A 27,315-nucleotide genomic window follows, 5' to 3' on the forward strand; every position below is an offset into this window, starting at 1 on the left:
AGGAGAAGTCGGGGCGAAAAAGCAGAAGTCGGGGCGGCAAAAGTAGAAGTCAGGGCAGCAGAGCAGGAGAAATCGGGGCAGCATAAACAGGAGAAGTCGGAATGGCAAAAGTAGAAGTTAGGGCAGCAGAGCAGGAGAAGTCGGGGCGGCAAAAGCAGGAGAAGTCAGGGTGGCAAAAGCAGGAGAAGTCGGGGCAGCAGAGCAGGAGAAGTCGGGGCAGCAGAGCAGGAGAAGTCGGGGCAGCAATAGCAGGAGAAGGGGCAGCAAAAGCAGGAGAAGTCAGGGTGGCAAAAGCAGGAGAATTTGGGGCAGCAGAGCAGGAGAAGTCGGGGCAGCAAAAGCAGGAGAAGTCGGGGCAGCAAAAGCAGGAGAAGTCAGGATGGCAAAAGTAGAAGTCAGGGCAGCAAAGCAGGAAAAGTCGGGGCGGCAAAAGCAGGAGAATTTGGGGCAGCAGAGCAGGAGAAGTCAGGGCGGCAAAAGCAGGAGAAGTCGGGGCGGCAAAAGCAGGAGTAGTCAAGACGGCAAAAGTAGAAGTCAGGGCAGCAGAGCAGGAAAAGTTGGGGCAGCACATGCAGGAAAAAGGGTGTTTTTTCATGGCTGCAGGGCTGGGATTTCAGGGTGGCAGAGAGCAGGAGAGGACTTATGCAACTGGTCCCCAGCAGTCACTTCTTTTTTGATCGGCCAGCCCAGTCGGTGTTCCTCAACAAGTTTAGTGAATCAAGGCCCTTGCTACTTTGCATGCCGCTTCACCTCATTTGCATGCGCAGATCAGATCAGGTGCGGGAGGAAGGTTAGTGAATCGGGCCAGGGTTGCAAAGTGGTTGGGACACAATCGGTGGGCTTAGTGAACCTAGCCCTAAGTGGTACTCTTGCAGTTAAGATGTGTTATTTGCAAAAGGAACTATATTATGCAACAGACTTTGCAGCAAATAAGGCATGTTAACAGCAAGAGTTTGTGCTGTTAGTAAATGGCTCTCTTTAATTTTAAATTAAACCTTACACATGTTTCTTAAACGCAATAAATTTAAAAAATGAAAATACCTCATGATGGCCATGATAAACTGTATCACTTCTATAGCAGAGTATATCTAGAGAGAACAAAGAGAATAATGTTATGATTCCTTAACAATATTTAAGCAGAGTTACTGCATGAATGAATAGAAAGTTAATAAAGGCATTTTAAAAGACGAAATTAAATGAAACCCCCCCCCCAATCCCATTTGCAGAGGGTGAAAAACTAACATCCATCCATATCTACATGCATACATCTCCATTCTTTCACTATAATTTAACTATTATCTGCAAACTCTTGTATGGGCGCCCATAATGATCCTAAATTTTGCCCTTTACCTGTCTTCTCCATTGTGACCGCGTCATATTTCCCAACTAAACACACTGAATTCCACCACAATTGGAAAGTGAGCAGTAGTGGCTCGTGGCCAGTAGGGGGTGATGTCTATGGGACGGTAATGATAGTGCAGTATTTTTGTGGAATGTTTCTACAAAAGTGCTGGTTTTTCGTATGATTCTGGGTAATTCTAGTCAGATACAAGCATATGTGTTAGTTAAGGCCATGCCCAATAGAAGCATACGAGAAATTGGTGAATAAAAATCTGAATATGGATGTAACCAAGGCCAGAAAAACACACTACAGATTAATATTAAGGAAAAGTATAATAATATTCTTTTTATGTACTTTGCTATTAGGCTAGATCATAATGGAAATCAGGATATACATGGACTCCATTTTGTTCTCTGTCTTTCTGTATTCTTCTGTTTGATTACTCAATTTTATGTTTAGCCTATGTCCTTTTGTTCAGTATCCGCTTCTAAGCCTCATGGTTCTAATTGATACCAGATGTGCCTTAGGCTGGTTAGAAAAAGTATATGAGATTACGTATCCCAACCTGAGATACATATAATATGTGAAACTATGAATGAAAATACATGGTCTGAATGAATGGAAGGGGCCCCTGAACCTGAAAGTGAGTGATTATGTGTATGGATGTGTATTGAACAAAAGAATGGGTTTTGAAAAACATATTATATATATTTGCAACCTAAAGAAATTTAAAGGAAGCCTGAGCACAACATCTGGAAATAATTAGCAGTCTCTAGCATAGAAAGGGAGAAAACAGCCCCTCCTTTTCCTCCAAGGCTGACCGGTTTTCAACACTTTTGAAACTTAGTTGTTCAAAGCAGGCTGAGAACATTTCAGCATCTTGCCTGATACATAGACAAATTGTCTGAAATAAGTTTTAAGAATGACAAAAAGAATATTGGATATGTTATAAAATGTATATTCAGAAATGAATGTAAACAAACAAATGTAATTTCTGAAACTTTTAAACATGTAGAGAAATTTTCTTTGTCTAACTTTAAAGACCACCTCTGGTTTTGGTTGGCCCACGGGCCAATGATGTCATACTAGACTAAAGGTATATAATGGGGAGCTGCGAAGTATTGAGCTGAATTCGTTATCAGAAGGCCAGCATTTTGGCAACTATAACGACCTCCCGCTAACGCAACTAGCCTTTTGAAGTCCATGATAGGAAAACATAGAAATAATAAAATTAAATATTTTGGTGAACCTTGCGTTAGCGTCATTTTTCATGTTTTTGTTATTTTTCACACCTTGAGTGAAAGCTAGCAGTTTAATTGGCAGCTGCAGCTTTATGAGTGCGTTGGTGTCTCATGGTCTCACAAGACAATAAGGATGCATTTTTCCAGGTTTTCAAAATGGTTTTGCTTGCTACAGCAGTAAGTATAGCTACCAGTCTTTTATGAATATTAGTGATATCAACAGAAGCAAAAAGGTTATAGATCACTCCAGCATATGTTAATAAAATTTTGAAAGTGAAAAAAAAAAAAAAGCATTTTAAAAAGGTGACACTTTTTATTGATCACCTGCTCGCCTTTCCCCTACAGACTATCTGTGGAATGCATGAGAACATAAGAATAGCCTTACTGGGTCAGACCAATAGTCCATCTAGCCCAGTAGCCCATTCTCATGGTGGCCAATCCAGGTCACTAGTACCTGGCCAAAACCCAAGGAGTAGCAATATTCCAGCATCTCAAAAAAATAGCATCATTTTAAAGAATTATGTATAATGAATTGATACTCCCACTGTAGAGTGTGTGACTATGTTTCTATAACCATAAAGCTCTATGACCTCACAATGCAGGTGTAAAGAGCCTTAGCCTATAGGAAGAGGAGATGCAAATGTTAAGAGCCTTAGCCAAGAGGGAGAGAAGGAGATAATGGGGGCTGGGGATGGGCAGACTGGATGGTCATTTGGCCTTTATCTGCCATCATGTTTTTATGTAACTTAAGCACTGGTAGGGCACCTTCTGGCACCTAAGTAAAGGCTTCCCAAAACAAAACAGGGGTAAATCACAAAAGTAAACCCAGGCTTATAGTACTATAAATAGATTAATTGAATACACTCTAGGCCAGTGGTTCCCAACCCTGTCCTGGAGGAACACCAGGCCAATTGGGTTTTCAGGCTAGCCCTAATGAATATGCATGAAGCAAATTTGCATGCCTATCACTTCCATCATATGCAAATCTCTCTCATGCATATTCATTAGGGCTAGCCTGAAAACCCGATTGGCCTGGTGTTCCTCCAGGACAGGGTTGGGAATCACTGCTCTAGGCATATACCCTCCAAAATTTTCACCTTATTCACCAGACCACACTCATATTGTGCTCAGAGAACAGTTACAAGGTAAAAAAAAAAACCCAAAACAAAACCCCAACCCTGTCAGTGAGCCAGAAAGCCCACCGCTGAAAACGGCTGGTGTTCCCAATCATCGCACACAAGTGCATTTACCAAGTGCATATTTAAATACTCAAGATTCCCAATTGGAAGACAAAAACCTCAATTCACCATTTCTCAAAGTAATAAATAAAGACTTAGGGCTCCTTTTACGAAGGTGCGCTAGCGTTTTTAGTGCACGCACAAGATTAGCGTGCGCTAGCTGAAAAATTACTGCCCGCTTAAAAGGAGGCGGTAGCGCACGCTAAAACCGTTAGCGCACCTTTGTAAAAGGAGCCGCAAGCTGTGTGGGAATAAAAATGGTACATGCCTAGAGTGTATTCGATTAGTCTACCTAAGTAAAGGCGCCATTTATAGAATTTAGCCCTTTTTGGTTAATTTCCGTGGTCTATTATTTGCCATCTTTGTAATCTAACATGGGGGAGGGGGGTTAGCTCCTGGAAGCTAGTCAAGAAATAAGTTAGGAGCCTTTTTGCTAAGGTACACTAAGTCCCACCAGGGGCTCAGTGCTCAGAAAATGGCTTACTGTAAGATAGGCTAATGCATTTAGCAGTATTTTCCCTGTTTGCATGCAGTAATCATGCGTAACTATTTTTTTTATTTTTTTTGAGAGAGCGGAGACAGTGGTGTAGTAAGGGGGAGGGGGGCGGACCGCCCCGGCCACCATTTTGGTGGGGGCGCCGGCACCTCTCTGCCCACCCCCCTTGCTATGCTTGCGCCCTCCCTTCCCCCCCCCATTTAAAATCTTCGCCTGCGCAAGAAACTACTTCTAGCCTGCTGAAATCACTTCCGGGTCACGGGACCAGGAAGTGATATCAGAGGGAAAGCCAGTGTGAGCATCAGGCTGGAGAAGGTGCTCACGCTGGCAAAGATTTTAAGAGGTATAGTGGCGAGAAGGGAGGGCGCGAGTGTGGTGCAGAAGGAGCGGAGAGAGGAGAGCACGGGGGAGTGGCACAGAAAATGCAGTGGTGAGGGGGGGGCACATGGGGGCAACACCACCCTGGGCACCTCCTATCTTCACTACACCACTGGGTGGATCTACCATAATCTCCCCAACCCTGAAATGTCCTGTCTAAATTAGATTGCAATTTATAAATTAGATTGTAATCTTCTGAGCAGGGACCGTCTATTGTATGTTACAATGTACAGCGCTACGTGCGCCTTTCGGCGCTTTAGAAATAATAAATAGTAGTAGTAATGGGCGTGAAAGAGCAAAGACACTAAAAAAGCAGAGATGACCAAGGTATCAAACTGGCAGAGTCATTTTTTTTTTTTTATTATTATTATTATTTTTTTTTTATGCATCAAATTGAACAGGAGACCCGACACGGGCTATGTTTTGGCTAGTCAGCTTGTGTCAGGGGTCCAAAATGATCTCACTATATTTCCAAGTTTCTTTATTCCTTGATATACCGTTTATCAAACTGGTACCTAAACGGTTTATATTGGATTCAATGTGTAAAAAGTAAAAAAGTTTTACAAAGCGTGATATAAAATAAAAGTACAGTGCTCCCCCCGGTCATTCGCAGTCCGTGGTTCGTGGTCCCGGTCATTCATGGTATTTTCTGACCCGACCACAAAGGAGAGGCAGGAGAGGGCAGCTGGAGTGCCAGCGAGTGAAGGAAATCACTCGCTATATGCTTCGACCGCCTCTTCCTGCACTAAAGTCGGGCCTCACGCAGCTCTTAATTGGTGAGGCCCGACTTTAGTCCAAGAAGAGGCGGTCGGAGCACACCGCGAGTGATTCCCTTCACTTGCCGGCGCTCCGGCTGCCCTCTCCTGCCTCTCCAGCTGCCCTCTCCTGTTTCCCCTGCCTAAAAACCGTATTCACGGTTTTTCGACATTCACGGGGGTTCTTGGAACGGAACCCCCGCGAATATCGGGGGAGTACTGTAATGGCATAATAAAATGAAAAGGTGGGAGCAGACAGACAGACATATTGGAGACGAGATGGGAGGAGGGTATGTTAATAAATACATCAATTTGAAAGGGAAAAAAAGGAAGGAAGGAAGGAAGGGAGGAAGATATGGGCTCCTTTGACTAAGGTGCGCTACGTGTTTTAGCACGCGCTATAACAGCTAACGCGCCTTGGTAAAAGAGGGGGGATAATGATGGGGGTCGCTTCAACAGAAGCGTTTTGGCAAGTTCATCTAGGAGCTAAGGTCAAACATAAGACATGCGCACCAAGAACTAGGACGCCAGTTCAAAAAAAACCACCCCCCCAAAAAACATGCCAGTAAATCGCAGCTCGTGGCTGCCTTTTAAAAGCTTGATCGTGGCTACAATTCCACAGCCCCGGCACAGGCTTCTACTGTTCCAGCAGGCGAGAGATGGGGAACGGTCTAATGACTCTCAGTTCCGCATGACCATTAGACATCTGGAGCCTTGTGGTACCCATAATCCCATGCTGCATTATCAAAATTGGCTAGAGCATTGGATTGCAAGTGCAGCATATGACTCCAAAGCCTGTTTTTCCAAGGCACTTATTTGACTAACAGTAGCTGCAATCTGGCTAAGTGGCACTATAGAGATAATAACAAGGCAGTCTAAAGGATTTCAACAGCGCTATCTGGATGGCAGAGATAGAAAAGAGGCAATAAAAGTACTATTTGTGGGGCCAACTCAGGAAGGACCTAGTTCAGTACCACAGTACACAAACAAAGGTAGCATGGCAACAAAACATATATATTTATTTAGTCATTCAATTTTCTATACCATTCTCCCAGGGGAGCTCAGAATAGTTTATATGAATTTATTCAGGTACTTGAGCATTTTTCCCTGTCTGTCCCGGCGGGCTCACAATCTATCTAATGTACCTGGGGCAATGGGGGGATTAAGTGACTTGCCCAGGGTCACAAGGAGCAGCAGTGTGGGTTTGAACCCACAACCTCAGGGTGCTGAGGCTGTAGCTTTAACCACTGCGCCACTCTAGGAATCAGAATGTAGTAAAGTGAGCCAAGTATAAGACAATCAAGCCATTGTGACATCACTGATGAGGTTGGCTCTTAGGCATTGATGGAATGAGGCTTTATGATGTCACAATAACAGCTCTGGTTATCAAAGGCTGAAACTTTTCACACTATTTAGTTATTCAATTCTCTATACTATTCTCCCAAGGGAGCTCAGAACAGCTTACATGAATTTATTCAGGTACTTGAGCATTTTTCGCTGTCTGTCCTGGCAGGCTCACAATCTATCTAATGTACCTGGGGCAATGGGGGGATTAAGTGACTACGGGGCAATGGGGGATTAAGTGACAGGGTCACAAGGAGCAGTGTAGGTTTGAACCCACAACCTCAGGGTGCTGAGGCTGTAGCTTTAACCACTACACCACACACTCCCCTATATTGTACTTATATCTTCAGTGGTTTTTACTCAGCTGTTTATCTTTGTAATTTTTGACGGAGTAAAAAATCGATCCACTTGCACCCATTCCACTCCACTCAGGATCAACTGAATCATTCCTCAATAAGGACATTATGGGCTCCTTTTACAAAGGTGCGTTAGGGCCTTAACGCGTGGAAAAGCACGCACTAAAATGCCCCGTGTGCTATCCACTATCGCCTCCTCTTGAGCAGGCGGTGGTTTTTCGGGTAGCGTGCGCTAATCCGGTGCGTGCGCTACAAACACTAGCGCAGCTTTGTAAAAGGAGCCCTATGATTATAGGACTTTTTATTCATGTGCTTTTACATGTATTTTAATTTGAGTTCATAGAAATAAAGATTGTGGCCCTGATTCTATATAGGACGCCTGGGAGAGGTGTCCTATTCAGAATCGGGCCTACACTAAACCCCGATTCTGTAACCGGCGTCCATGTTACAGACGCTGGTTAGAGAATCGGGTTAGATTAGACACGCTCCGCTACAGTTATCGCGGCAAGGGATCTCTCTGCCGCTATAAGTATAGCGGACCGCGGCCCCCTGTCCGATTGCAGGCAGGAGGGTGCCCAAAACCTCATGCCGAAAAATGCTCCCCCCGACACTACCGACCGCCCCCCCGCCCCCCAACAACCGATCTCCCTCCCACTCTAGGCCTAGGCGCCTGGGCCAATCAGGCCTTAGACTTAGTGGGGATGGGCGGACCCGCTATGCCTAAGGCCTGATTGGTCCAGGCTTCTAGAGCCTGGGCCAATCAGGCCTTAGGCTTCGGCGGGATGGGCCGAGAAGGGGCGGGCCCGCCTCATTTCGACGAGGCGGGCCTGCCGGCTGGACGGGCAAGACCTGTCTGGCCAAAAGAAAAGGTTAGTTTGGTGGGGTGGAGGTTTGGGGGCTGTTAGCGCGGGGAGGAGGGTGCATCTTCGGGCAGGAGGGATTGGGCACCCTCCTGCCAGCGATCGATATTGTCGGGGGGGGGGGCATCTTCTGGCAGGAGGGTTTGGGCACCCTCCTGCCAGCGATCGGACAGGCGGCCGCGGCCCCACGGTCCGCTATACTTATAGCGGCAGAGAGATCCCTTGCCGCAATAAGTATAGCGGCCGCGTCTACTTACAATGTAGACCAGCATTTTGTTGGCCTACATTGTAAGCGTCTCTTCCTCTACTAGGGAGACGCGTAGGGCCGCCTAGGTTTGCCTAAGGCCCGCCTAAGGCCCTTAGGCGAGCTTAGGCGTCTTGCGGGCCTCCCTATGCTCCCGGAGGCGCCTTCAATATAGGCGGCCTGCCTGGGGAGCATTTTTTTTAAAAACGTGCATCCCGATTGGCTGATTAGACAGCTGTAGGACGCCTACAGCTGCCTAAAATCGGGACACACTTTGTAGAATCAGGGCCTGTGTGTCTCAGGGTTGACGTGTTCTATCCCACTCCCCACTTGCTTTCTTTTCGTTTATCTTTGTTCAACATTTTCAGCATTTTTTTTTACTATTTCTTGATGTTTTATATGAAGACTCTTAAAAATAGACTCTTGACAAAGGCTATTTTAGCCGAAACACTGTCAGTGTCGAGTCTACATTCGCTCTCATCAATTGCTGTGGCACCTACATTTACTGTATTCTCCCAAAAAAGACTAATTCTAGGCTAACGAGATCTTTATTTGATCCTACCCAAGGGAAAGGCTAAGGATCTCAAGTGTCCGCGGTTAATTACTGTTAGAACAAATCTTAGTTATTGACCTGCTTGCGGGCTATCATTGATCCAGATGTTTCCCTTTTTTTTGTGTGTGTGTTTTTACATATAAATTTTTTGATTTTTAAAATAATTTAACTAACTATTGTTATTACTAATGTTCTTCTTCTTTTTTTTTTTTACTTAATAACACCTTGTAATACTTAACTTGGGTGTTATAGATTGCCCAACTCTCCGATGTTAATGTTACTGCTGCCGATGGAAGATCTAACAATAGTTAATTAAATTATTTAAATTATTTGAAAAATCAAAAAATTTATATGTAAAAACACTAAAAATGTTAAAACACACAAAAAAAGGGAAACATCTGGATCAATGATAGCCCACAAGCAGGTCAGTAACTAAGACTTGTTCTAACAGTAATTAACTGCGGGCACTTGAGATCCTTAGCCTTTCCCTTGGGTAGGATCAAATAAAGATCTTATTAGCCTAGAATTAGTCTTTTTTAGGAAAATACAATGGGCACCTACATTTGCTGTCATCAATAAAGACTGTTTTGGTTGATCCGGACTTTGGCTGTGGACATCTCTGCCATATGACTCTTTTGTTTGCTCTGGTGTTTCCGTCTAAACAAGGCTCCCTATCGGCTTTTTTCTTCAGAGAGTCCAAATTTGGAAGCCATTTATAGAACTGAATCCATAATGTGTACAGCACTGTGTACGTCAAGTAGAGCTATTATAGTACTTGGATAAGCAGATCAACAAAGGAAATATCATTTGTAAACAAACTGGCTTAACACAGCATATCCTCAATGGACTTAAGGGCTCATTTTCATAGCACTTGGACTTACTTTATAAGTCTGAGCGCTTTGAAAATACACCTCTTAATCAGATACCCAACCCTATATGCCCAGTCAACTTAATCAGAGATCCAACCCTTATTAAACAATATTTTTTTAAAATTTCTATTAAAGTTTTCAAGTGTTCAGAAGACACATTTATTTTCCCCAAGCTGAACCAGACATTTAGAAGGATAGGCTAAAAAGAAAGTTGGGTTGTAAATTGAAAGTTGGGTTGCACCTAGGGTTACCAGATTTTCCAGAACTAAAATCTGGACCTATGGCCCTGCCCCCAGGCCCGCCCAGTTCTGCCCGAGTCACACCCCATTCCGACCCCAGCACCTCCCCCTCTACCTGCTCACTTGTCGGGAGGGCATCTACGCATGCGCTGGCGTTATGCGATGACATCACACTCACGCACACATGCACGTGAAGTCACCGTGCTGTATCCGCGTATGTGCAGATGCTGTCCCGATGTCGCTCCTAACTGGAAGCTTTTCAAAACCCGGACAAAGATGCTGCTCGCGCCGGCAAACCACCAAAGGGGCGGAGAGGAGGAGAGGTGCTGGCGCCTCCACCAAGACGGGTGGTCTGCCACCCTACTATGCCACTGTGTTCCAAGACTAACTTTGGGCATCAGTCTTATGCCTGTTGTAAATGCTGGCGCCGAAGTACGGCACAGTTAACCGGTATCGTAACTTTTCCGAATATCCCTGAAATGCCTATGCCCCTCCCATGGCCATTCTCCCTTTGGCATCTGGCTTTATAAAATAGTGCGCAGCCAGATGCGTGCACAAATGTTAATGCATGCCAACTGACATCAACGATTGGTTGTTGGCACCCAATAATTGATGGTTTAAAACTTGCCAACCAATTAATTTGCATGCACATTTCCGTGGCATGACCAATTTGGTTGCCATACATAGAATCCAGAGGACAGTGCCAGCTTTCACTGCTCTATACATTTAGGACTAAATTCTATAAATGGTACCTAAAAATCAGCACACACCAAAAAAAAAAAAAAAAGCACTAAGCGCTATTCTATAATCTGCGCTCTAAGTTAGGCACCATTTATAGAACAGGGCTTACACCGAGATTCAAGACTAACTGTAGGCGTGAGGATTTGCACCAGCTGAACCCTGGTGTAAATCCTTGCGCCTAAATTAGATGCAGATCCCCCTTATTCTGCAACAGTGCACGTAAATTGGAGCAACGCCCCGCTCCATCCATGACTCTCCCCTGGCCTTGCCCCCTTTTTGGAGCCAAGTGCAGATTTTGCACATGGATCCCAGTGCCTAAATTTACATGCATATATTTAAATGAAAGCCAATTAGCACTAATAATTGACACTAATAGGTAATGTAATGTAATGTAATTTATTTCTTATATACCGCTACATCCGTTAGGTTCTAAGCGGTTTACAGAAAATATACACTAAGATTAGAAATAAGAAAGGTACTTGAAAAATTCCCTTACTGTCCCGAAGGCTCACAATCTAACTAAAGTACCTGGAGGGTAATAGAGAAGTGAAAAGTAGAGTTAGAGGAAAAATAAAAATAAAATAAACATTTTAACAAGACAGCATTGATCTAAATACTTTGGAAGGTAGAAGAGAGGAGAGAAAGGAATAGAAGCAGAAGGGGGAGCCGTTGAACAGTAGAATTCTGGAGAAATTTAAATGATAGAAATAGAACAAAACAAAGACAAAAGGCAAAACAATAGATAAGATTAAAGATAAATCATAAGCTGGAAAGAAAAATAAAATAAAACTTTGTCATTATCCAATTAAACCGCACATGTAATTCTCAGCACCATAAATAGAATTCAGAGAGCTACTGGCTTTCTGGATAGTGGCATTGAAAAATATGTAAACAATTTAAATGCCACAGCTGGTATTTAAGAGATTTGCCAACCACAATGTTTAAATAGCAATCTAAGAACCAGGAACTGTCAAGAGTCAGGAGAGCCACCTAGGAGTGAGACTGCCAGTAAAAACAACACTCTTCCCTTGCTTTCAGAACCCAACTCTCTCTCCCCTCCCTTCCTCCCTATGCAGTTGGGCTAAAATGCATATCAAGCAGAGGGCAGTTAAGGAAGACCATTAAAAAGATAACCCCATTCAGTGGAAATGGGAAAAGGTTTTCATGCTCCTGGTATATATCCAGTTTTCAGGGAATCCTAAGCAATGGAGGCAGTGCATACAAATATACCTTACAAGGCTGGCAAAAATAGGGAATGGAGGGGAAATGCAAACAATATAAAAAAATTCACTCCATTAAAACAAAAGCGCTGTGCACTGGTAGCTAATGAGAACTTTACAAAAACACTATTTATTTATTCAATTTTCTATACCATTCTCCCAAGGGGGCTCAGAACAGTTTACATGAATTTATTCAGGTACTCAAGTATTATTTCCTGTCTATCCCAGTGGGCTCACAATCTATCTAATGTACCTGGGGCAATGGGGGATTAAGTGACTTGCCTAGGGTCAGAAGGAGCAGCATGGGTTCAAACCCACAACCTCAGTAGCTTTAACCACTGCCTCACTCTAGAAATCAAAATGTAGTAAAAGTGAGCCAAGTCTAGGACAATCAAGCCATTGTGACATCACTGCTGAGGTTGGCTCTTAGGCATTGGTGGAATGAGGCATTGTGATGTCACAATACCAGCTCTGGTTATCAGAGGCTGAAACTTTTCACACTATTTATTTATTAAATTTTCTATACTAGTCTCCCACGGGAGCTCAGCACAGTTTGCATGAATTTATTCAGGTACTCAAGCATTTTTCCCTGTCTGTCCCGGCGGGATCACAATCTGTCTAATGTACCTGGGGCAATGGGGGGGATTAAGTGACTTGCCCAGGATCACAAGGAGCAGCATGGGTTTGAACCCACAACCCCAGGGTGCTAAGGCTGTAGCTTTAACAATTGCGCCACACTCTCCCCACTAGTTAGCAGAAAAAGTTAGTTGCAATAAAGCATACTGAAAAGGCCGATTATCGTTTTATGGCTGAATCGCCACTGCCTCAGGGCTTCAACTGAAATGCAAGGTAACCTAGAAAGGCAAAATGAAATTTTCTTAGTAAAGTGCTCAAAAACCATAATTATACGTGAAGATGGAATGAACTTCCCTTTACTCACTGTTAGAAGATAAATCCCTCTGTGTACTGTCACAGAGAAGCCAGTGCAAAATCGCGGCATTAACACACACACAACAGCCTATCAAAAGTAAAAAGCATGTGATAGATCCAGCATGCATTCGGCTGGTTTTGCTTTAATGGAGTGAATTTTTTTTAATATTGTTTACACATATACTCTATCCATATTTATTGTGGAAATCTTGAAAAACAGACTTGCATGGGGCTCCATGAGAAGCAGATTGAGAAACCCAGCATGAGTATACCGAAACATAACATAAAAGTTTATTTATACACTGCAATATCTTTTGGTTCAATGCAGTTCACACACATAAAAATAAAAACTGAACAATCCAGTGAATAAAACACATCGGTTAACATATCTTGACAGCTCACTTCAATTTGCAATAAATTTAGAATACAGATAAATCTGATAGAATAGCCTTAGTATCTTTGCAAAAACCACAATCGGCGGGAGGGGAGGGGGGTACATTTCCCAAATTTCTATAGATATCATCAAGCTTTCATTATGTGGCAGGGTATATATTGGATCCTTCCTGAAGTCTTAGAGCATCTTCCGGACCAGCTGATATTAGAATATCAACTCATGTCCCCCATTAATTAATCAAATAATAAAGTTAGTCGGTAGGGAGGTGGGTCTCAAGCCTATGATGTTAAAAGGAGTGCGGGGGGAGGGGCGCTAGAGGGCGCAATAAGATATAGCGGTGTAGTCCTTGTGCTCCGGCATCAGAAGTCAAACAATCGAACAAACATCAGTGTTATTCCAAACGGAATAAATTTTGAGTTGAATATTTACTTTTCTAACACCTGATGGCTTTGTCCAAGGTGGGCAAATGCCACAAACCTGAGCCTACATCTCCACAAAAGACGGCTGACGACAAAGCGGACCCCGATTCCATTCAGACTCTTATAATGGAGGTACGGGCCATGAGGGACACCATCAATGAAACGAAAGAAGACACCTCTGAAATCAGAAGCGAGTTAGCTTCTTTGAAACAGGAAATAAGTCAACTGTCTGCTCGAGTAGACGGTGTAGAAGCTAAGCAAGCTACTGCACAAGCCGCTATCAAGTCTCTCCAGACTCAATCTAAGAAGGTGGCCCAACTAGAAAAAGATCTCGAAGATTTTAACCTCTGCTCGAGACGTAACAATATAAGAATCTTTGGGGTCCCGGAGGGCAAGGAAGGAGCGGACATTGTGGCTTACATGGACAAGCTCATCCCCGAAATCCTCAACATCCAATTTGCACGGGAATTTGAGCTGGAGCGGGCTCACAGAGTGCCAGCGTTTAGACCGGCCAATGCGAGATACCCCGGAGCCATTATAGTTCGCTTCCTTCACTACACACAATTAACGGAGGTGATGCAAAAAGCGAAACTCAAGGCTCCAATCAAGCTGGACACACATACCATCTTATTCGTACCGGACCTCAGTATAAATGCGGCTCAACGGCGAAAACAATTACTTGCCTTCTGACCTAAACTTCGAGAGCTCAAAGCTCAATTTGGCATGCTATACCCAGCCACGATGAGGATTACAGTGAACAACCAGACCCGGAATTTCACTGCTCCTCAGTCGCTTTCAGATTACTTGGAAGAGCTACAGCCGACAAGCATCGATAGGGTTTAATCTTTCCAACATCACTCGGATGAGCTGTGGAGAGATTCGCTGCATTCCTGATGCATGAAAACAGTATGGCGGCTATGATCCTGGTGCCACGTAGATCTCAGCTCTCCTCTTCGACATCTCCGTTCACGTTATGACTTTTCTTTTGCCTGAGAGTTATAACTATAGCTGATGTTATTCTAACCCTTTTTTTTATCCTTAATATATCTGAACTGCACAGCAGAATGAGTGTTGTTTGTCTATCACCGTAGGTACAGTGTTATGTTCTCAGCTTTTGTTATTACTTAGGACATAATTCTACTACTCTGGCTCGGCCCAAAATTCGAACACCTGCCCACACTTTTCGCACTACCCACAGGCGATACACTACAGCTCGAGTTCTCATGCAAGGTCCTTGGTATCACTATCGATTCCTCTCTCTCCCTCAATGACCACCTCAACTCCTTGGCAAAATCATGCTTTTTCAGCCTTCACATGCTGAGGAAAGCTAGATCCTACTTCAGCCAACAACACTTTGCCATCCTTGTCCAATCCATCATCCTCTCCAAACTAGATTACTGCAACGCCATCTACTTAAATCTATCAAAAAAAAGTATTCTAAGACTCCAGCTAATCCAGAATACTGCAGCCAAACTGATCTTCTCAAAACGCAAGTCTGACCATGCCTCCCCACTCCTTGCCAAACTTCACTGGCTCCCATTAATCTCCAGAATCCATTTCAAATGTTCCTGCCTGGCTTTCAAGATCATTCATGGAATCCTGCCTCCTCTTATCCCACTGTCTTTCAACTCCTCCAGTCCCGACTCCTCCAGAACTGCCCAAAGGCTTAAACTAGCCTTCCCCTCTCCACGCGGCATCCACTATTCAGGCAAACTGGGAAAATCCCTTCTCTTCAAAATCACAGGTATTTGGAACGACCTCACCACCCCGCTGCGGAACCTGAGCTCCCTTCAGTTATTCCGCAAACAACTGAAAACCTGGCTTTTCAGCAAATTGTAGCTCTATCCTTCCCCCCTTTCTCTCCCCCCTTCTACACATAAGTTCATGTAATCCTTTTTCTTCTTCTCTACCCACTATTTTAAGTTCTTGTAAACCGTGTCGAGCTCCATTCTCATGGAGATGATGCGGTATATAAACTTAAGGTTTAGATTAGATTAGATTAGATATGTTGTTGCTGGCAATCCGTTAGTTTCATATATCTAAACATGCGGGCAATTACGATTTAAACAGGTATAGCTTTCGGTAACATACTCTTTATTGTTATTTAATAATTATGGTATAGAAATCAATTTCTTCTACGTTTGATCGCTCCCCGTAGACTCGATACAGAATATTGCTTTCGCTGTGGTTCTTTCGCACATAGTTATGAATTGATCCAAGCTAGGAAGTGTCTAACATGTGCTTACCCATTTTATACCCACTCAGGTTAATAATGTATACATGAAATTTCATCACATACGTATTAATTGCTTGTTGGATTACATTTTGATGCGTTAAATGTAGCTATACGGCATGACATTTTACAATTCATTGTATTAATTGTGACTTTTTCCATATCATTAGTTGATTTGTTGTCTTTGATGCTATGTCTGTAGTTTTCTGTCGTGGCTAGTTTTATATTATCACTTCTCCTTAATTATTTTTGCTGTTTAACATCCAGCGTACTTCGACTGCATGTCTCATCCAGCTTCCATTTATCAATTGTGTAACTTATTGGGGCTTTGGGGTGATTTCTATGCAATGATCTGTAATGTTTCTCAAATCAATTGAACGATAGATGCGGCTTTGGGAAGGGATCGCATTATAACATTAATTGTCTTCAATCATCTTTACTGTTTTCCAGGCTGTTTGAATCAACTTCATGACTCACTCAGCATACGCTTTCCAATTTTAAATTTTACTGTGGCTGCTAGTGGTGCTATGAAATGCTATTTTTTCTCTTTCTTATTAATTTATGAAGTATATGATTAATTCTGAACGCATAATGCAACCTCATGTAGTGTTTGCATTAATTTATTGTTTTAGTTTCCTGATCATATCGATTTCACGCCATCTACAGGATAATCTTTTCAATTTTACCCTCTAATGAAATTTTCAATGTATCTTGGTAGTATCTTCACTTTTAGATATTTGAGGGCGCTGGATGAACCGTCATTAATTAATTTCAATGTTTTGTAATATGCTCTTCTCATTTAAGAGTTGCATGTATTCAAGTACATGAATAGCTGTACAATTAGATAATCAAGGGCACTCCATCTATGGTGGATGTTCAGTATTATCCGTTTGCCTGTCATTTCTTTATTTTTAGATGTAATACAAGTTCTGCATCATTACTTAACTAACTACCAGTATGTTTAAAGTTCTATGGATAAGTCAGCAACTACCTTATCATATTCATTCTCTTTTTGGGTTTATTTAGACATCAACTCTGGTGTTCCACATGTGGTTGACACACCATATGGTCAACATTCACAGTATGCTTTTTCCAAATACAATGTATTGACATCACGGTATTGCTCTAGTTTGCAAATTGTTGTTCTACTATATACTGTTGCCATGTTATAGTTGGATCTGTGTCATATTTTTATGATTGAGCACATGTCTAGCTCACCTGTTTCATCACTGACTCTGATGTTGAAGGACTCATAATTTACACTGCCGGTTTTGTGACTATGCTACCCTTATGCACTCTCTACCCATGGGGGTTCTCTGTTCATTGTCTCTGTTAAGACGGAACAGCTTGTGTGTACACCTGTATGTTGTATTACGTTCCATTGGTATTGTTTGTTACTTCCTGCTCCCTTGTGCTCAGGTTGAGGTTCTCAGTCTATCAATTTTCACATATGACAGCCGTTTCAAATACTCTAGATGGTGAAAATATTATCTCTAAATGTCAAGGGGTTTAATAATCCTATCAAACGTAAAAAGATTCTAGACTATATTTCGAAGAAATCCCCTGACATAGTTTGTTTTCAGGAAATCTACCTAAATATGGTGGAATCAGCCAAATTAAAGACAAATTGGTCTCTACCAGTTATTGCTTCTCCTGCATTGCAAAAGAAAAATGGCACAGCCGTACTAATCAGAAAGTGTGATAACATCAAATTGGTGTCCCAAACAACAGACACTGAAGGTCGATGGATCAAAGTCAATATTCTCATCAATCAGAAGGAGATGTTGCTGATTAATATTTATGTACCCAATCAAGATAAGCCAGAGTTCTTCAATGGGCTTTTGGCTGCTATACTAGAAGACAAATCACAAGCTCATATCTTAGTAGGCGATTTTAATCTAATACTGGACCCTATCATTGACAGAAAATCGAATGTACAACACAAACCCACTCAAGCATAGAAGAGCTTACATAATATGATCACAAAATTAAAATTAGTAGATATATGGAGACTCATGCATGGAAATGATAAACAATATTCTTTCTATTCTGCCCCACACAATTCTTACTCTAGAATTGATTTTTTCTTGGTGAGCAATAACCTCCTGAATAGTATATCGCAATCTGCAATAAATGAGATTTCAGTCTCTGATCACACCTCCATTGAACTTACCTTTGATAGAACTACATAACTAAAAAAGGGTCAGCATGGAGATTTAACAATGCATTATTACAGGAACCTGCCTTTGTGGAGACCGTTCGCAAAGCCATCGTTGAATATTTCGAATTCAATAAGATTGAAGAAACAGGATGGCCGACCTTGTGGGATGCCTTCAAAGCCTATATCAGAGGGGTTATTATTTCCTATCAAGCTTGCAAAACAAAATCTCTGAACAAACAATTGTATGACTGTGAGAAATCCATCAAAGATCTTGAAAACTGCCATCAAATCAATCCAGCAGATATTACTATTTTGAAGTCATTACATCAAGCGAGAATTGACTACAATTTGTTGCTTAGTAGGAAAGCGGATAATGCCATCTTTATGCAGAAAGCCAGTTATTAATGTGATAACAATAAAGCAGGGAGCACGTTAGCAAGATTCCTGAAAATTCAGAAGGAAAGACTAAATATCTCTGCCATTGTTACGTCTGAAGGTCAATTTACTACAGATCCTGGTCAAATATCCCAAACATTTCTTCAGTTTTACGAAGATCTGTACACATCTGAAATTGCCACTCCAGACACATCTAAGATATTGTCTGATGTATCACATCCCACGTTTACTGAAGTTGATAATGCTACTTTGTCCTCGAGAATTGCTGAAGGTGATATACGATTAGTTTTGAAACAGATGGCAAAAAGGAAAGCACCTGGACCGGACGGACTCGCATCCGAATTCTATTCAACTTTTCAGGATCCATTATCCCCTCATCTTATCTCACTATATGACTACTTCATCCGGACTGGAAGAGTAAAGGGTTTATTTACAGAACCTAGCATAATAGTTTTGCCTAAGCCTGGCAAAGATCCCCTTCATGTTTCCAATTATCGTCCACTATCCCTCATCAATGTGGATGCGAAAATATACGCAAAAATAATTGCAACTCGTCTGCAGAACATGCTCCCCAAATTGATTGGCTTTGAACAAAATGGCTTCATGACAAATAGGCTCTCCAGTGATAACTCACGAATGTTTGCAAATGTAATACACCATGCAAACAATAATAAAACCCCTCTGCTAGTGTTGGCTCTAGATGCTGAAAAAGCATTTGATCGAATAGAATGGGATTATCTCTTCTTGGCTTTGAAGTGGTTTGGTTTTGATGACTCTTCTTTCTCCATGAGTAAAGTATTATATACGGCACCTACAACTAATGTTAGGACCAACGGTATGGCATCAAGTCCTTTCAACCCCACTAGAGGCACAAGGCAAGGGTGCCCGCTGTCACCACTCCTCTTCAATCTGGCACTTGAGCCTTTCCTACACTCCATACGTACCAACCCTAGCATCCATGGGGCTTGCTGTGGCAATACGGAGGTAAAGTTTTCAGCTTATGCGGACGATGTGCTCATATATACCACTCCTGATTCTCTCCCAGTTCTACTTTCTATCATAGGACAGTATGCTGCTGTATCAGGTTACAAACTCAATAGCAGCAAGACTGAACTTATGCCATTGAATTCATTGGTTCATCAATTTATGGTCAAACATAACACTAAATTAAAATACTTGGGTATAAATTTCGGAAGTACCATCGACTCCACCATAGAGTCTTGCTCTTCTCATATGCTACAGCTTATCAAAAATCAAATTGGTAAATGGACTCCTTTAAATCTCTCATGGTGGGGGAGACTAGAATCCATCAAAATGGTGCTAACACCCAAAATATTATATTCTCTGAGCATGTTGCCAATACTACTACATTCATCATTATACAAAAAAATAGAAGCTGCTCTGTCTAGATACTTGTGGAATAACAACACTCCCAGGATTGTACTACACAAATTGAAACAAGGTAAAAACAATGGAGGAGTCAATTTCCCAGACTTTTTCAACTATCACTGCACCTTTCTACTTAGGCAGGGCTCTCGCTGGATTCTGTGTGACACTCCTCTTTCACTCAATAACGTCTGGTTATCCTTTGAAAAAGAACGACTCTGTCCTTATCATCTACAAATATCTGCCCTTCAAGGAGCCACCTGAACCTAAACTTGTTCGTGATCATCTACTTTTAACAATGAAAATGGTTTTCAAACAGATAGAATCCTTACTTGATCTACCCTGGCTAGATACACTACACTCCTATTTGGCGCAACGGTTCGATCAGGATTCAAAACAATCTGATTGACTGGAAACTTTGGCAAAAAGCGGGGGTTTGGCAGATAAGTCAGCTATACAATGGGTCCGAATGGGTCGCATTTGAACAGTTGTGCAAAACCACTGGTCTACCTCACACCCAGCAATTTCAATGGCTTCAACTTAGACATGTGATACTGAGGCTGCTCTGCTCTAAACCATTAGTGGGAGATACGCCGGACATACTATCTCTATGTATCTCTACTTCTTGCAACATGAAAGAAGCATCTAAGTGGTACAAGTTTATCAGACTTCAAAAATCACAGAGACTGCATAAAGTGGAAAATCGATGATCTGATGAATTATAATTGAAGATGACCGAGGAAGATTGGCAATCTATTTGGTCCTGTACAGCCTATACATGTAAGGCTGTGTCCTTCCTTCAAACCTCCTTTTTTCTTCTGCACAGAGTCTATTGGACTCCCAGTCGACTAGCTAAGTTTAACCGTAGTCTGAGCGACAAATGCTGGCCATGCGGTAACTCAAGTGGCACATTGAGACATATGTTATTTGATTGTCCATTGCTTCAAGCCTTTTGTCATAAAGTATGGGCCGACATCAGTTTCTTGCTTCAGGTGTCCACCCCCTTGTCATTCAACACTATTATAGTAGGAGGTATGGGATCATTGGAGCCACTCCCAAAAGATTTTGATAGCCTACTGCATATACTTGTCCTCATAGCTGTAAAACTCATTCTTTCTAATTGAAAGAATTTAGAGGCAGTGGAATATAATAATTGGTGGAACACTGTTTGCATGATAGTTAAATTTGAACGTATTGCGGCAGAGAGAACCCGTTCCTTGAAAAAATTTGAATGACTGTGGGCTCCCTTGTTAGAATTTGCTAAACTCCCCTACACAGACAAATACTGATTTCCTATGTCCTTGGGTTTCTTGAGCATAATTTGAACTTGAATTATTGTACATTCGCTAATATAGTTGAACCTACTACCTTTGTGCTTATATTGGAAGTAACAACTTGATTCATACCTCTATGAGACATATAGATGTTACCTGCTCCTTTTTGGTTTACACTCTGGACTGTATGTTTCTCCTACTTTTCATTTACTTTCTTCTTCCTTCCCTTTATCTTTCATTCTTCTTCTTTTCTTCACATCATGAGCCTTCACGGAGGCATTGTACAGCATTTCTATTCTATTAATGGATTTGTATCTCTTTGACACGATGCCTAATGTAATCTTCTGTTTTGTATTAAATTTTAATAAAAACTTACTGAACTTAAAAAAAAGGAGTGCAAGAGAAGATGGTTTCTCCTTTTTGAAGAAGTCCCAAATATGGGAAAGATCAACTCTATGTTCTGAGGCTTGTCCCACAGTTAAAATTCAAAATTTAAATACTATCTGAACCAAAAGTCCAGCAACCAGTCTAATTTGTTTAATGGTCTGTGTTATATTTATATTGATCTATAAAATAACCATTTAACAGAAAGTTCTTTGTCCCATTACGATTGTGCCATATTTTGAGTATCAAGCTGCCAAGGATTTATAAAGACAATAGTATTCTTTGTGCCACATGGAAAACATTAAAATTCATTAACAATTTAACATCTATGCCAGTACAACAATCCATGTGTCAATCCTTATAGTTGAACTCCAAGATTCAAATAGGTGAGTCTAAGTTAGAGGTCTGCACGGGAACAGGAATCGCGGGGTTCCCGCGGGAATCCCCCCCTAACCCACAGGACTCCCACGGGGACCTCCCTCTGGCTCACGGGACTCCCACGGGGATGGAAAGCTTTGGAAGCAGGGTTCGTCCATATAATATAATGGACACGTCAGCCTTAGTAAAAGAGGGGGGTTTATAAGTTAATTACCTGAACAGAAAACAAAAAAAAGATTCCACCAAAGAGATTCCACAAAGAAAACAGCAGCGCAAACACAAAAGAAACTGTGGCATTGATGATCCTGTCAGAAGTAATTGCTGCTTTTTATGGGGACAGGCGGGGATGGAGGTAATTCCTTGAGGGGTTGGGTGGGGACAGAGAGGATCCTGACGGGGACGTGTGGGGATGGAGAGGATCCTGGCGGGGACGGGTGGGGACAGAGAGGTTCCTGACGGGGACGTGTGGGGACGGAGAGGATCCTGGTGGGGACAGAGAGGATCCTGACGGGGACAGGTGGGGACGGAGAGGATTCTGGCGGGATCGGGTGGGAACAGAGAGGATCCTGACGGGGACGGGTGGGGACGGAGAGGATCCTGGCGGGGACGGGTGGGGACGGAGAGGATCCTGGCGGGGACGGAGAGGATCCTGATGGGGACGGAGAGGATCCTGGCGGGGACGGGCAGGGATTTCTGTCCCCATGCAACTCTCTAGTCTAAGTTCCTCTGGAAGCACTGGCTGCAGGCAGATATATGCACTTTAGATGATGTGTTATCAAATGGGAAAATGCTTGATTTTTCACAACTGCAACAATCATTCGGTATTACAAAGTCTCAAGCATATAAGTGGTTGCAGTTGAAGCAGGCCATTCAGAAGAAGTTCCCTGAGTGGCAAAATTTAAATAATCAATTTAGCTTCCAGACAGATTTGCTAAGGCCTCAGGCAGCCAAGTGATATAAATTAATATCTGAATATTTGAACAAGAAGCCTAATACTAGTCTAAAAGATATTTGGAGCATTGAGATAAAAGCAGCAGATTTCTGCCACTCAATGGCCACGGATTTGGTCTTGGAGGATGAGATGTACAGCATCAGCATCTATGAGACAAATTTGGTTTTTTCTGTTACATAAGAGTTTTTTGGACCCCGGTTCGTTTGCAGAAGTTAGACAGTTCCAAATCTAACAGATGCTGGCACTGTCTTCTTGAAATAGGGACACAGGATCATTTGTTGCTTTATTGTCCTTTGCTACTTATCTTTTGGAAATCAATATGGGGATAAATTAATTTGATTTTGGAGTCTTTGATTCCGTTATCTTATGAGGTGGTTATTGTTATCACCTAAACCTCCATTAGATAGATATAAAAGCAGACTATTTGCCATCATGACTGGGATAGCCATGCAAACAGTTACTAAAAACTGGAAAAATTGGGATAGACTTCATTTTTTCTTTTGGTGGAATTCTTTGTTTATGCTATAAATATGAAAAAAAATGAATGCAGAAATTTTGTGTAACAATAAGTTATTCAAATTAACGTGGGGTCCATTGACAAATTTTGTTAACACTGATTAGTTGGACTGTCCCCTTATTTACTATTTGATTTACACATCCAGGGAGGGGGAGTATTATATTTTGTTGTATTAATTGACCAAATGAAAGAATTCAGGTTCTTGAATAGGGTGAAAGGGGGGGGCATGTTTTATAGTATTGCTTTGAACAATTGTAAGTGCTAAGAACATAAGAAGTTGCCTCCGCTGAGGCAGACCAGAGGTCCATCCTGCCCAGCGGTCCGCTCCCGCGGCGGCCCATCAGGCCTAATTGCCTGACTAATGTCCCTGACTAATGTCCCTAATTGCCTGACTAGTGTCCCTGACTGATTTTGTAACTGCCTCTAATTCTCTAATCCTATCCCTATAACCTACCTCTACTCCTATCTGTACCCCTCAATCCCTTTGTCTTCCAGGTACCTATCCAAACCTTCTTTGAAGCCCTGTAGCGTGCTCCTGCTTTTCACATCCTCCGGTAGCGCGTTCCATGTATCCACCACCCTCTGGGTGAAAAAGAACTTCCTGGTGTTTGTTCTAAAGCTTCCCCCTGTCTTAAAGTCAATTGTATGTATAATTCAATGCACTGTTTTTGTATGGAAAATTAATAAAGATTTATATATAAAAAAAAAAAAAAAAAGACCGAGAGGAACCTGGAAACACGATAGTTATCTGTCTACCAAAATAAACTCTGATATCCAGAAAAATGGCAAGTCATTCTTCATGACTGATATTCTTCTATTATTTATAATCATTTTAAATATTTATAATCATGAGTGGTTTTTGGTTTTTTTGAGGTTTTTTTTGGGGGGGGTCAAAACAAAGCGTGATAAGTTCTCAGGACACCATGACAGCTGTAATGCTTTATGTTTTCAAACTTGTACATTGCTTACTTGTGACAAAGGGTTGGTGGTTTATAAATTGTTCAATGAAATTCATGGTGGAAATTAATAATCTGCATTTTATCACTGGCTTCACTTTAATATATATATTAGAGAATGACACGGTGACAAAATTCATCACCGTTCCCGTCCCCGCGGATAACCGTGGGAAATCATCTTCATGTCATTCTGTAAGGAAAGAGGGAAGAATCAGAGTATAATTGGGCACAACCACTGACCCGCAAGCTTTGCTTTGAAGAATGCTGGTGTAGAAGGACTGAGGTTGAAATAGACACTAGAAAATGACATGGGATTATTTTCCGCGGTTATCCGCAGGGACGGGAACGGTGATGAATTTTGTCACCGTGTCATTCTCTTATATATATATATATATATATATATATATATATATATATATATAAAGTGAAGCCAGTGATAAAATAGACAAATAGGAAATATTAAAAACCCCACAATTGCCAAATAAATGTTTGGTAATAGAAAACAAACTTGATAATAATAATAAAGATATTCAATTGCACACTGCAAACCTTCATTTCCTGTCTGTCCTGACTCCTGCTTCCTCTTGCAAAGATCCTTCCTTCTAATTACTACCCTCCAAAACCAGTATTGTGCCAGAATGGAGAGTAACCTAGTGATTAGAGGAGCAACAGGAGGAGAAAGCCAGGCTTCGAATCCTACTGATTCTTCTTGTGACCTTTCACCCTCCATTATCTTAGGTACAGACTTAGATCTGTAGGCTTCTTGAGCTATCAGTGAAAAAAAAGACAAGCTAAATCGAAATTTTAAAAAATGTCTAATGAAGCCATATTATTATATACTTATTATATAAACTTGTTTGTGGAAATTTATTCCTTGCATACAAGGTTGCACACACAAGTTAAAGAATACTCTCAATTATGTTTGTAATGATTGATCTGGGCAATAACAACCAATTACTGGCTTTTATAGGTGTTGAAAGGCACTAAGTAACTGCCCTAAGTCAGTATTCTACAATCTGTGTACACAAAATCCAAAGTATGTTAAGTACAAGGGGGCAGGGTCTGTAATTGCCCGCACAGGTTATAGAATACTAGCAGTTAGGCCTGAGCATTTACACCAGGGGTCTCAAAGTCCCTCCTCGAGGGCCGCAATCCAGTCGGGTTTTCAGGATTTCCCCAATGAATATGCATGAGATCTATGTGCATGCACTGCTTTCAATGCATATTCATTGGGGAAATCCTGAAAACCCGACTGGATTGCGGCCCTCAAGGAGGGACTTTGAGATCCCTGATTTACACCAACCATTGAGCTAGCCTAAGTGCTAGCCTAAAGTTAGACATACACAATTGCTATTATAGAATTCATGCCTAGGGAACATCACTCAGTGTCTAACTTTGGATGATCTATTGGGAACATAGACGCCAACTTTTCATAATGATTGGGGGTGCTGAACCCATTACATATTACCCATACTTAGACAAAGTGAATAAATGTTCTCAATTTTCTCAAAGCTAGCTGCTGTGATAGGGAATTATCACCACAGAGGGCTATTTGTTGCTTTATCATCACCTCCAGTTTTTCCCCCCTAACCACTTGGACCTTTGTTGCATTCATTGCCTTGGTAGCTTTCCTGCTTGTAGGCGATAAAGAAGAAATTAAAGAAATTAAATAATTCTGACCAAACTAAAGCTCAACCTCTATCAAAAACCTTCTTTACAGAGATTACAGGAGACTGGTGTCTTTCATAATTTGAAAGAGAAAAGACAGGGAGAGACCCAGAGATATGCATGTGAATTTACAACAGGGGTCTCAAAGTCCCTCCTCGAGGGCCACAATCCAGTCAGGTTTCAGGATTTCCCCAATGAATATGCATGAGATCAGTGGCGTACCTAGGGTATGTGGCACCCAGGGCCCATCATTTTTTTGACACCCCCCCCCCCATGTAAAACAATATTTTTTGTAATGACCATGAAACGGAATAAATGGTCAGAATAGAAACAGGCAGTGAAAATTTTCTTATATTCCAAACATAACATAACATAACATAAATTATGTCTGAATTGTCATGACATCAGAAGTACATATGGAGTAGTTGCAGGTGATGCTTGGGACAGTTCTGATTGTGTTAGTTCGGTTTTATGTGTTTTTTGAATAGAAGGGTTTTTATTTCTTTTTGAAGGTTTTGCAGTCTGTGGTCGATGTCAATTGGTTGTAGAGTTGGGGGTCGAGTGTTAGGAGGTTGTTGAACAGTTTTTTTCTTTTGACGTTTTTGGTTGGAGGGTGTGTGAATGGTGCACAAGTTCTCCTATGTCTGTTTGAAGTGGATTGAATTATTTAGCTGAAGAAATTAGTTACCCCCTCATCCCACACACATTAATTCTCTTCCATTTTTGTTCCCATTATAAAAAACACTGATAAGTTCCCAGAAAAAAAATACATTAAAATAAGAAGTGAAAACAAAGGCCCCTACAGATGAGAACATAACATAAGAATAGCCTAACTGGGTCAGACCAATGGTCCATCATGCCCAGTAGCCCATTCTCATGGTAGCCAATCCAGGACACTAATACCTGGTCAAAACCCAAAGAGTAGCAACATTCCATGCTACTGATCCAGGGCAAGCAGACACTTCCCCCATGTCTTAATAACAGATTATGGACTTTTCCTCCAGGAATTTGTCCAAATCTTTCTTAAAACCAGCTACACTATCTGCTTTTACCATAACTTCTGGCCATTTCATTTTTAAGTTTAGATCTTTCCTTTCAAACAGAGACCTTGCTAGATGTCAAATACAGCACAAGGTAACTTCACATGGACTTAGCTGAGCAGGAAATGTGAATCTCCTCATACACCCACCATATAGTGCAAAAATGTGCAAAGGTCTGTTTTTTTCTTTCGATCACTACATAGCCTAATGCCACACAAGCAGCGCTGTTACAAACATATTCTGTAGGTCAATGCTAAGGATAACAAAGTTTCCTTCCTTGGACCAGAAGGAGATACTGATAAACCACTGGAAGAGATCCCAACACAACACCCAATGACACACTCAGTGTGT

At 41.8% G+C, this 27,315-nt stretch overlaps 1 protein-coding gene across 6 annotated transcripts in view; it reads right to left on the bottom strand.

Annotated features, from left to right (window-relative positions):
* The window catches only part of TMEM116 (transmembrane protein 116), a 104,738-nt gene that overhangs the window by 72,876 nt on the left and 4,547 nt on the right, over positions 1-27,315 (bottom strand). For 5 of the 6 annotated variants that reach the window (XM_033956842.1, XM_033956839.1, XM_033956843.1 and 2 more), the window contains exon 2: positions 1,042-1,088. The exons of the other annotated variant lie outside the window; for it this stretch is intronic. In XM_033956842.1, coding sequence (XP_033812733.1) covers positions 1,042-1,088 — 47 coding nt within the window. The remainder of the gene's footprint in view (positions 1-1,041; positions 1,089-27,315) is intronic. 6 annotated transcript variants of the gene reach the window in all.

This window comes from Geotrypetes seraphini, chromosome 8, assembly GCF_902459505.1.
Source record: "Geotrypetes seraphini chromosome 8, aGeoSer1.1, whole genome shotgun sequence".
NCBI lineage: Eukaryota > Metazoa > Chordata > Amphibia > Gymnophiona > Dermophiidae > Geotrypetes > Geotrypetes seraphini.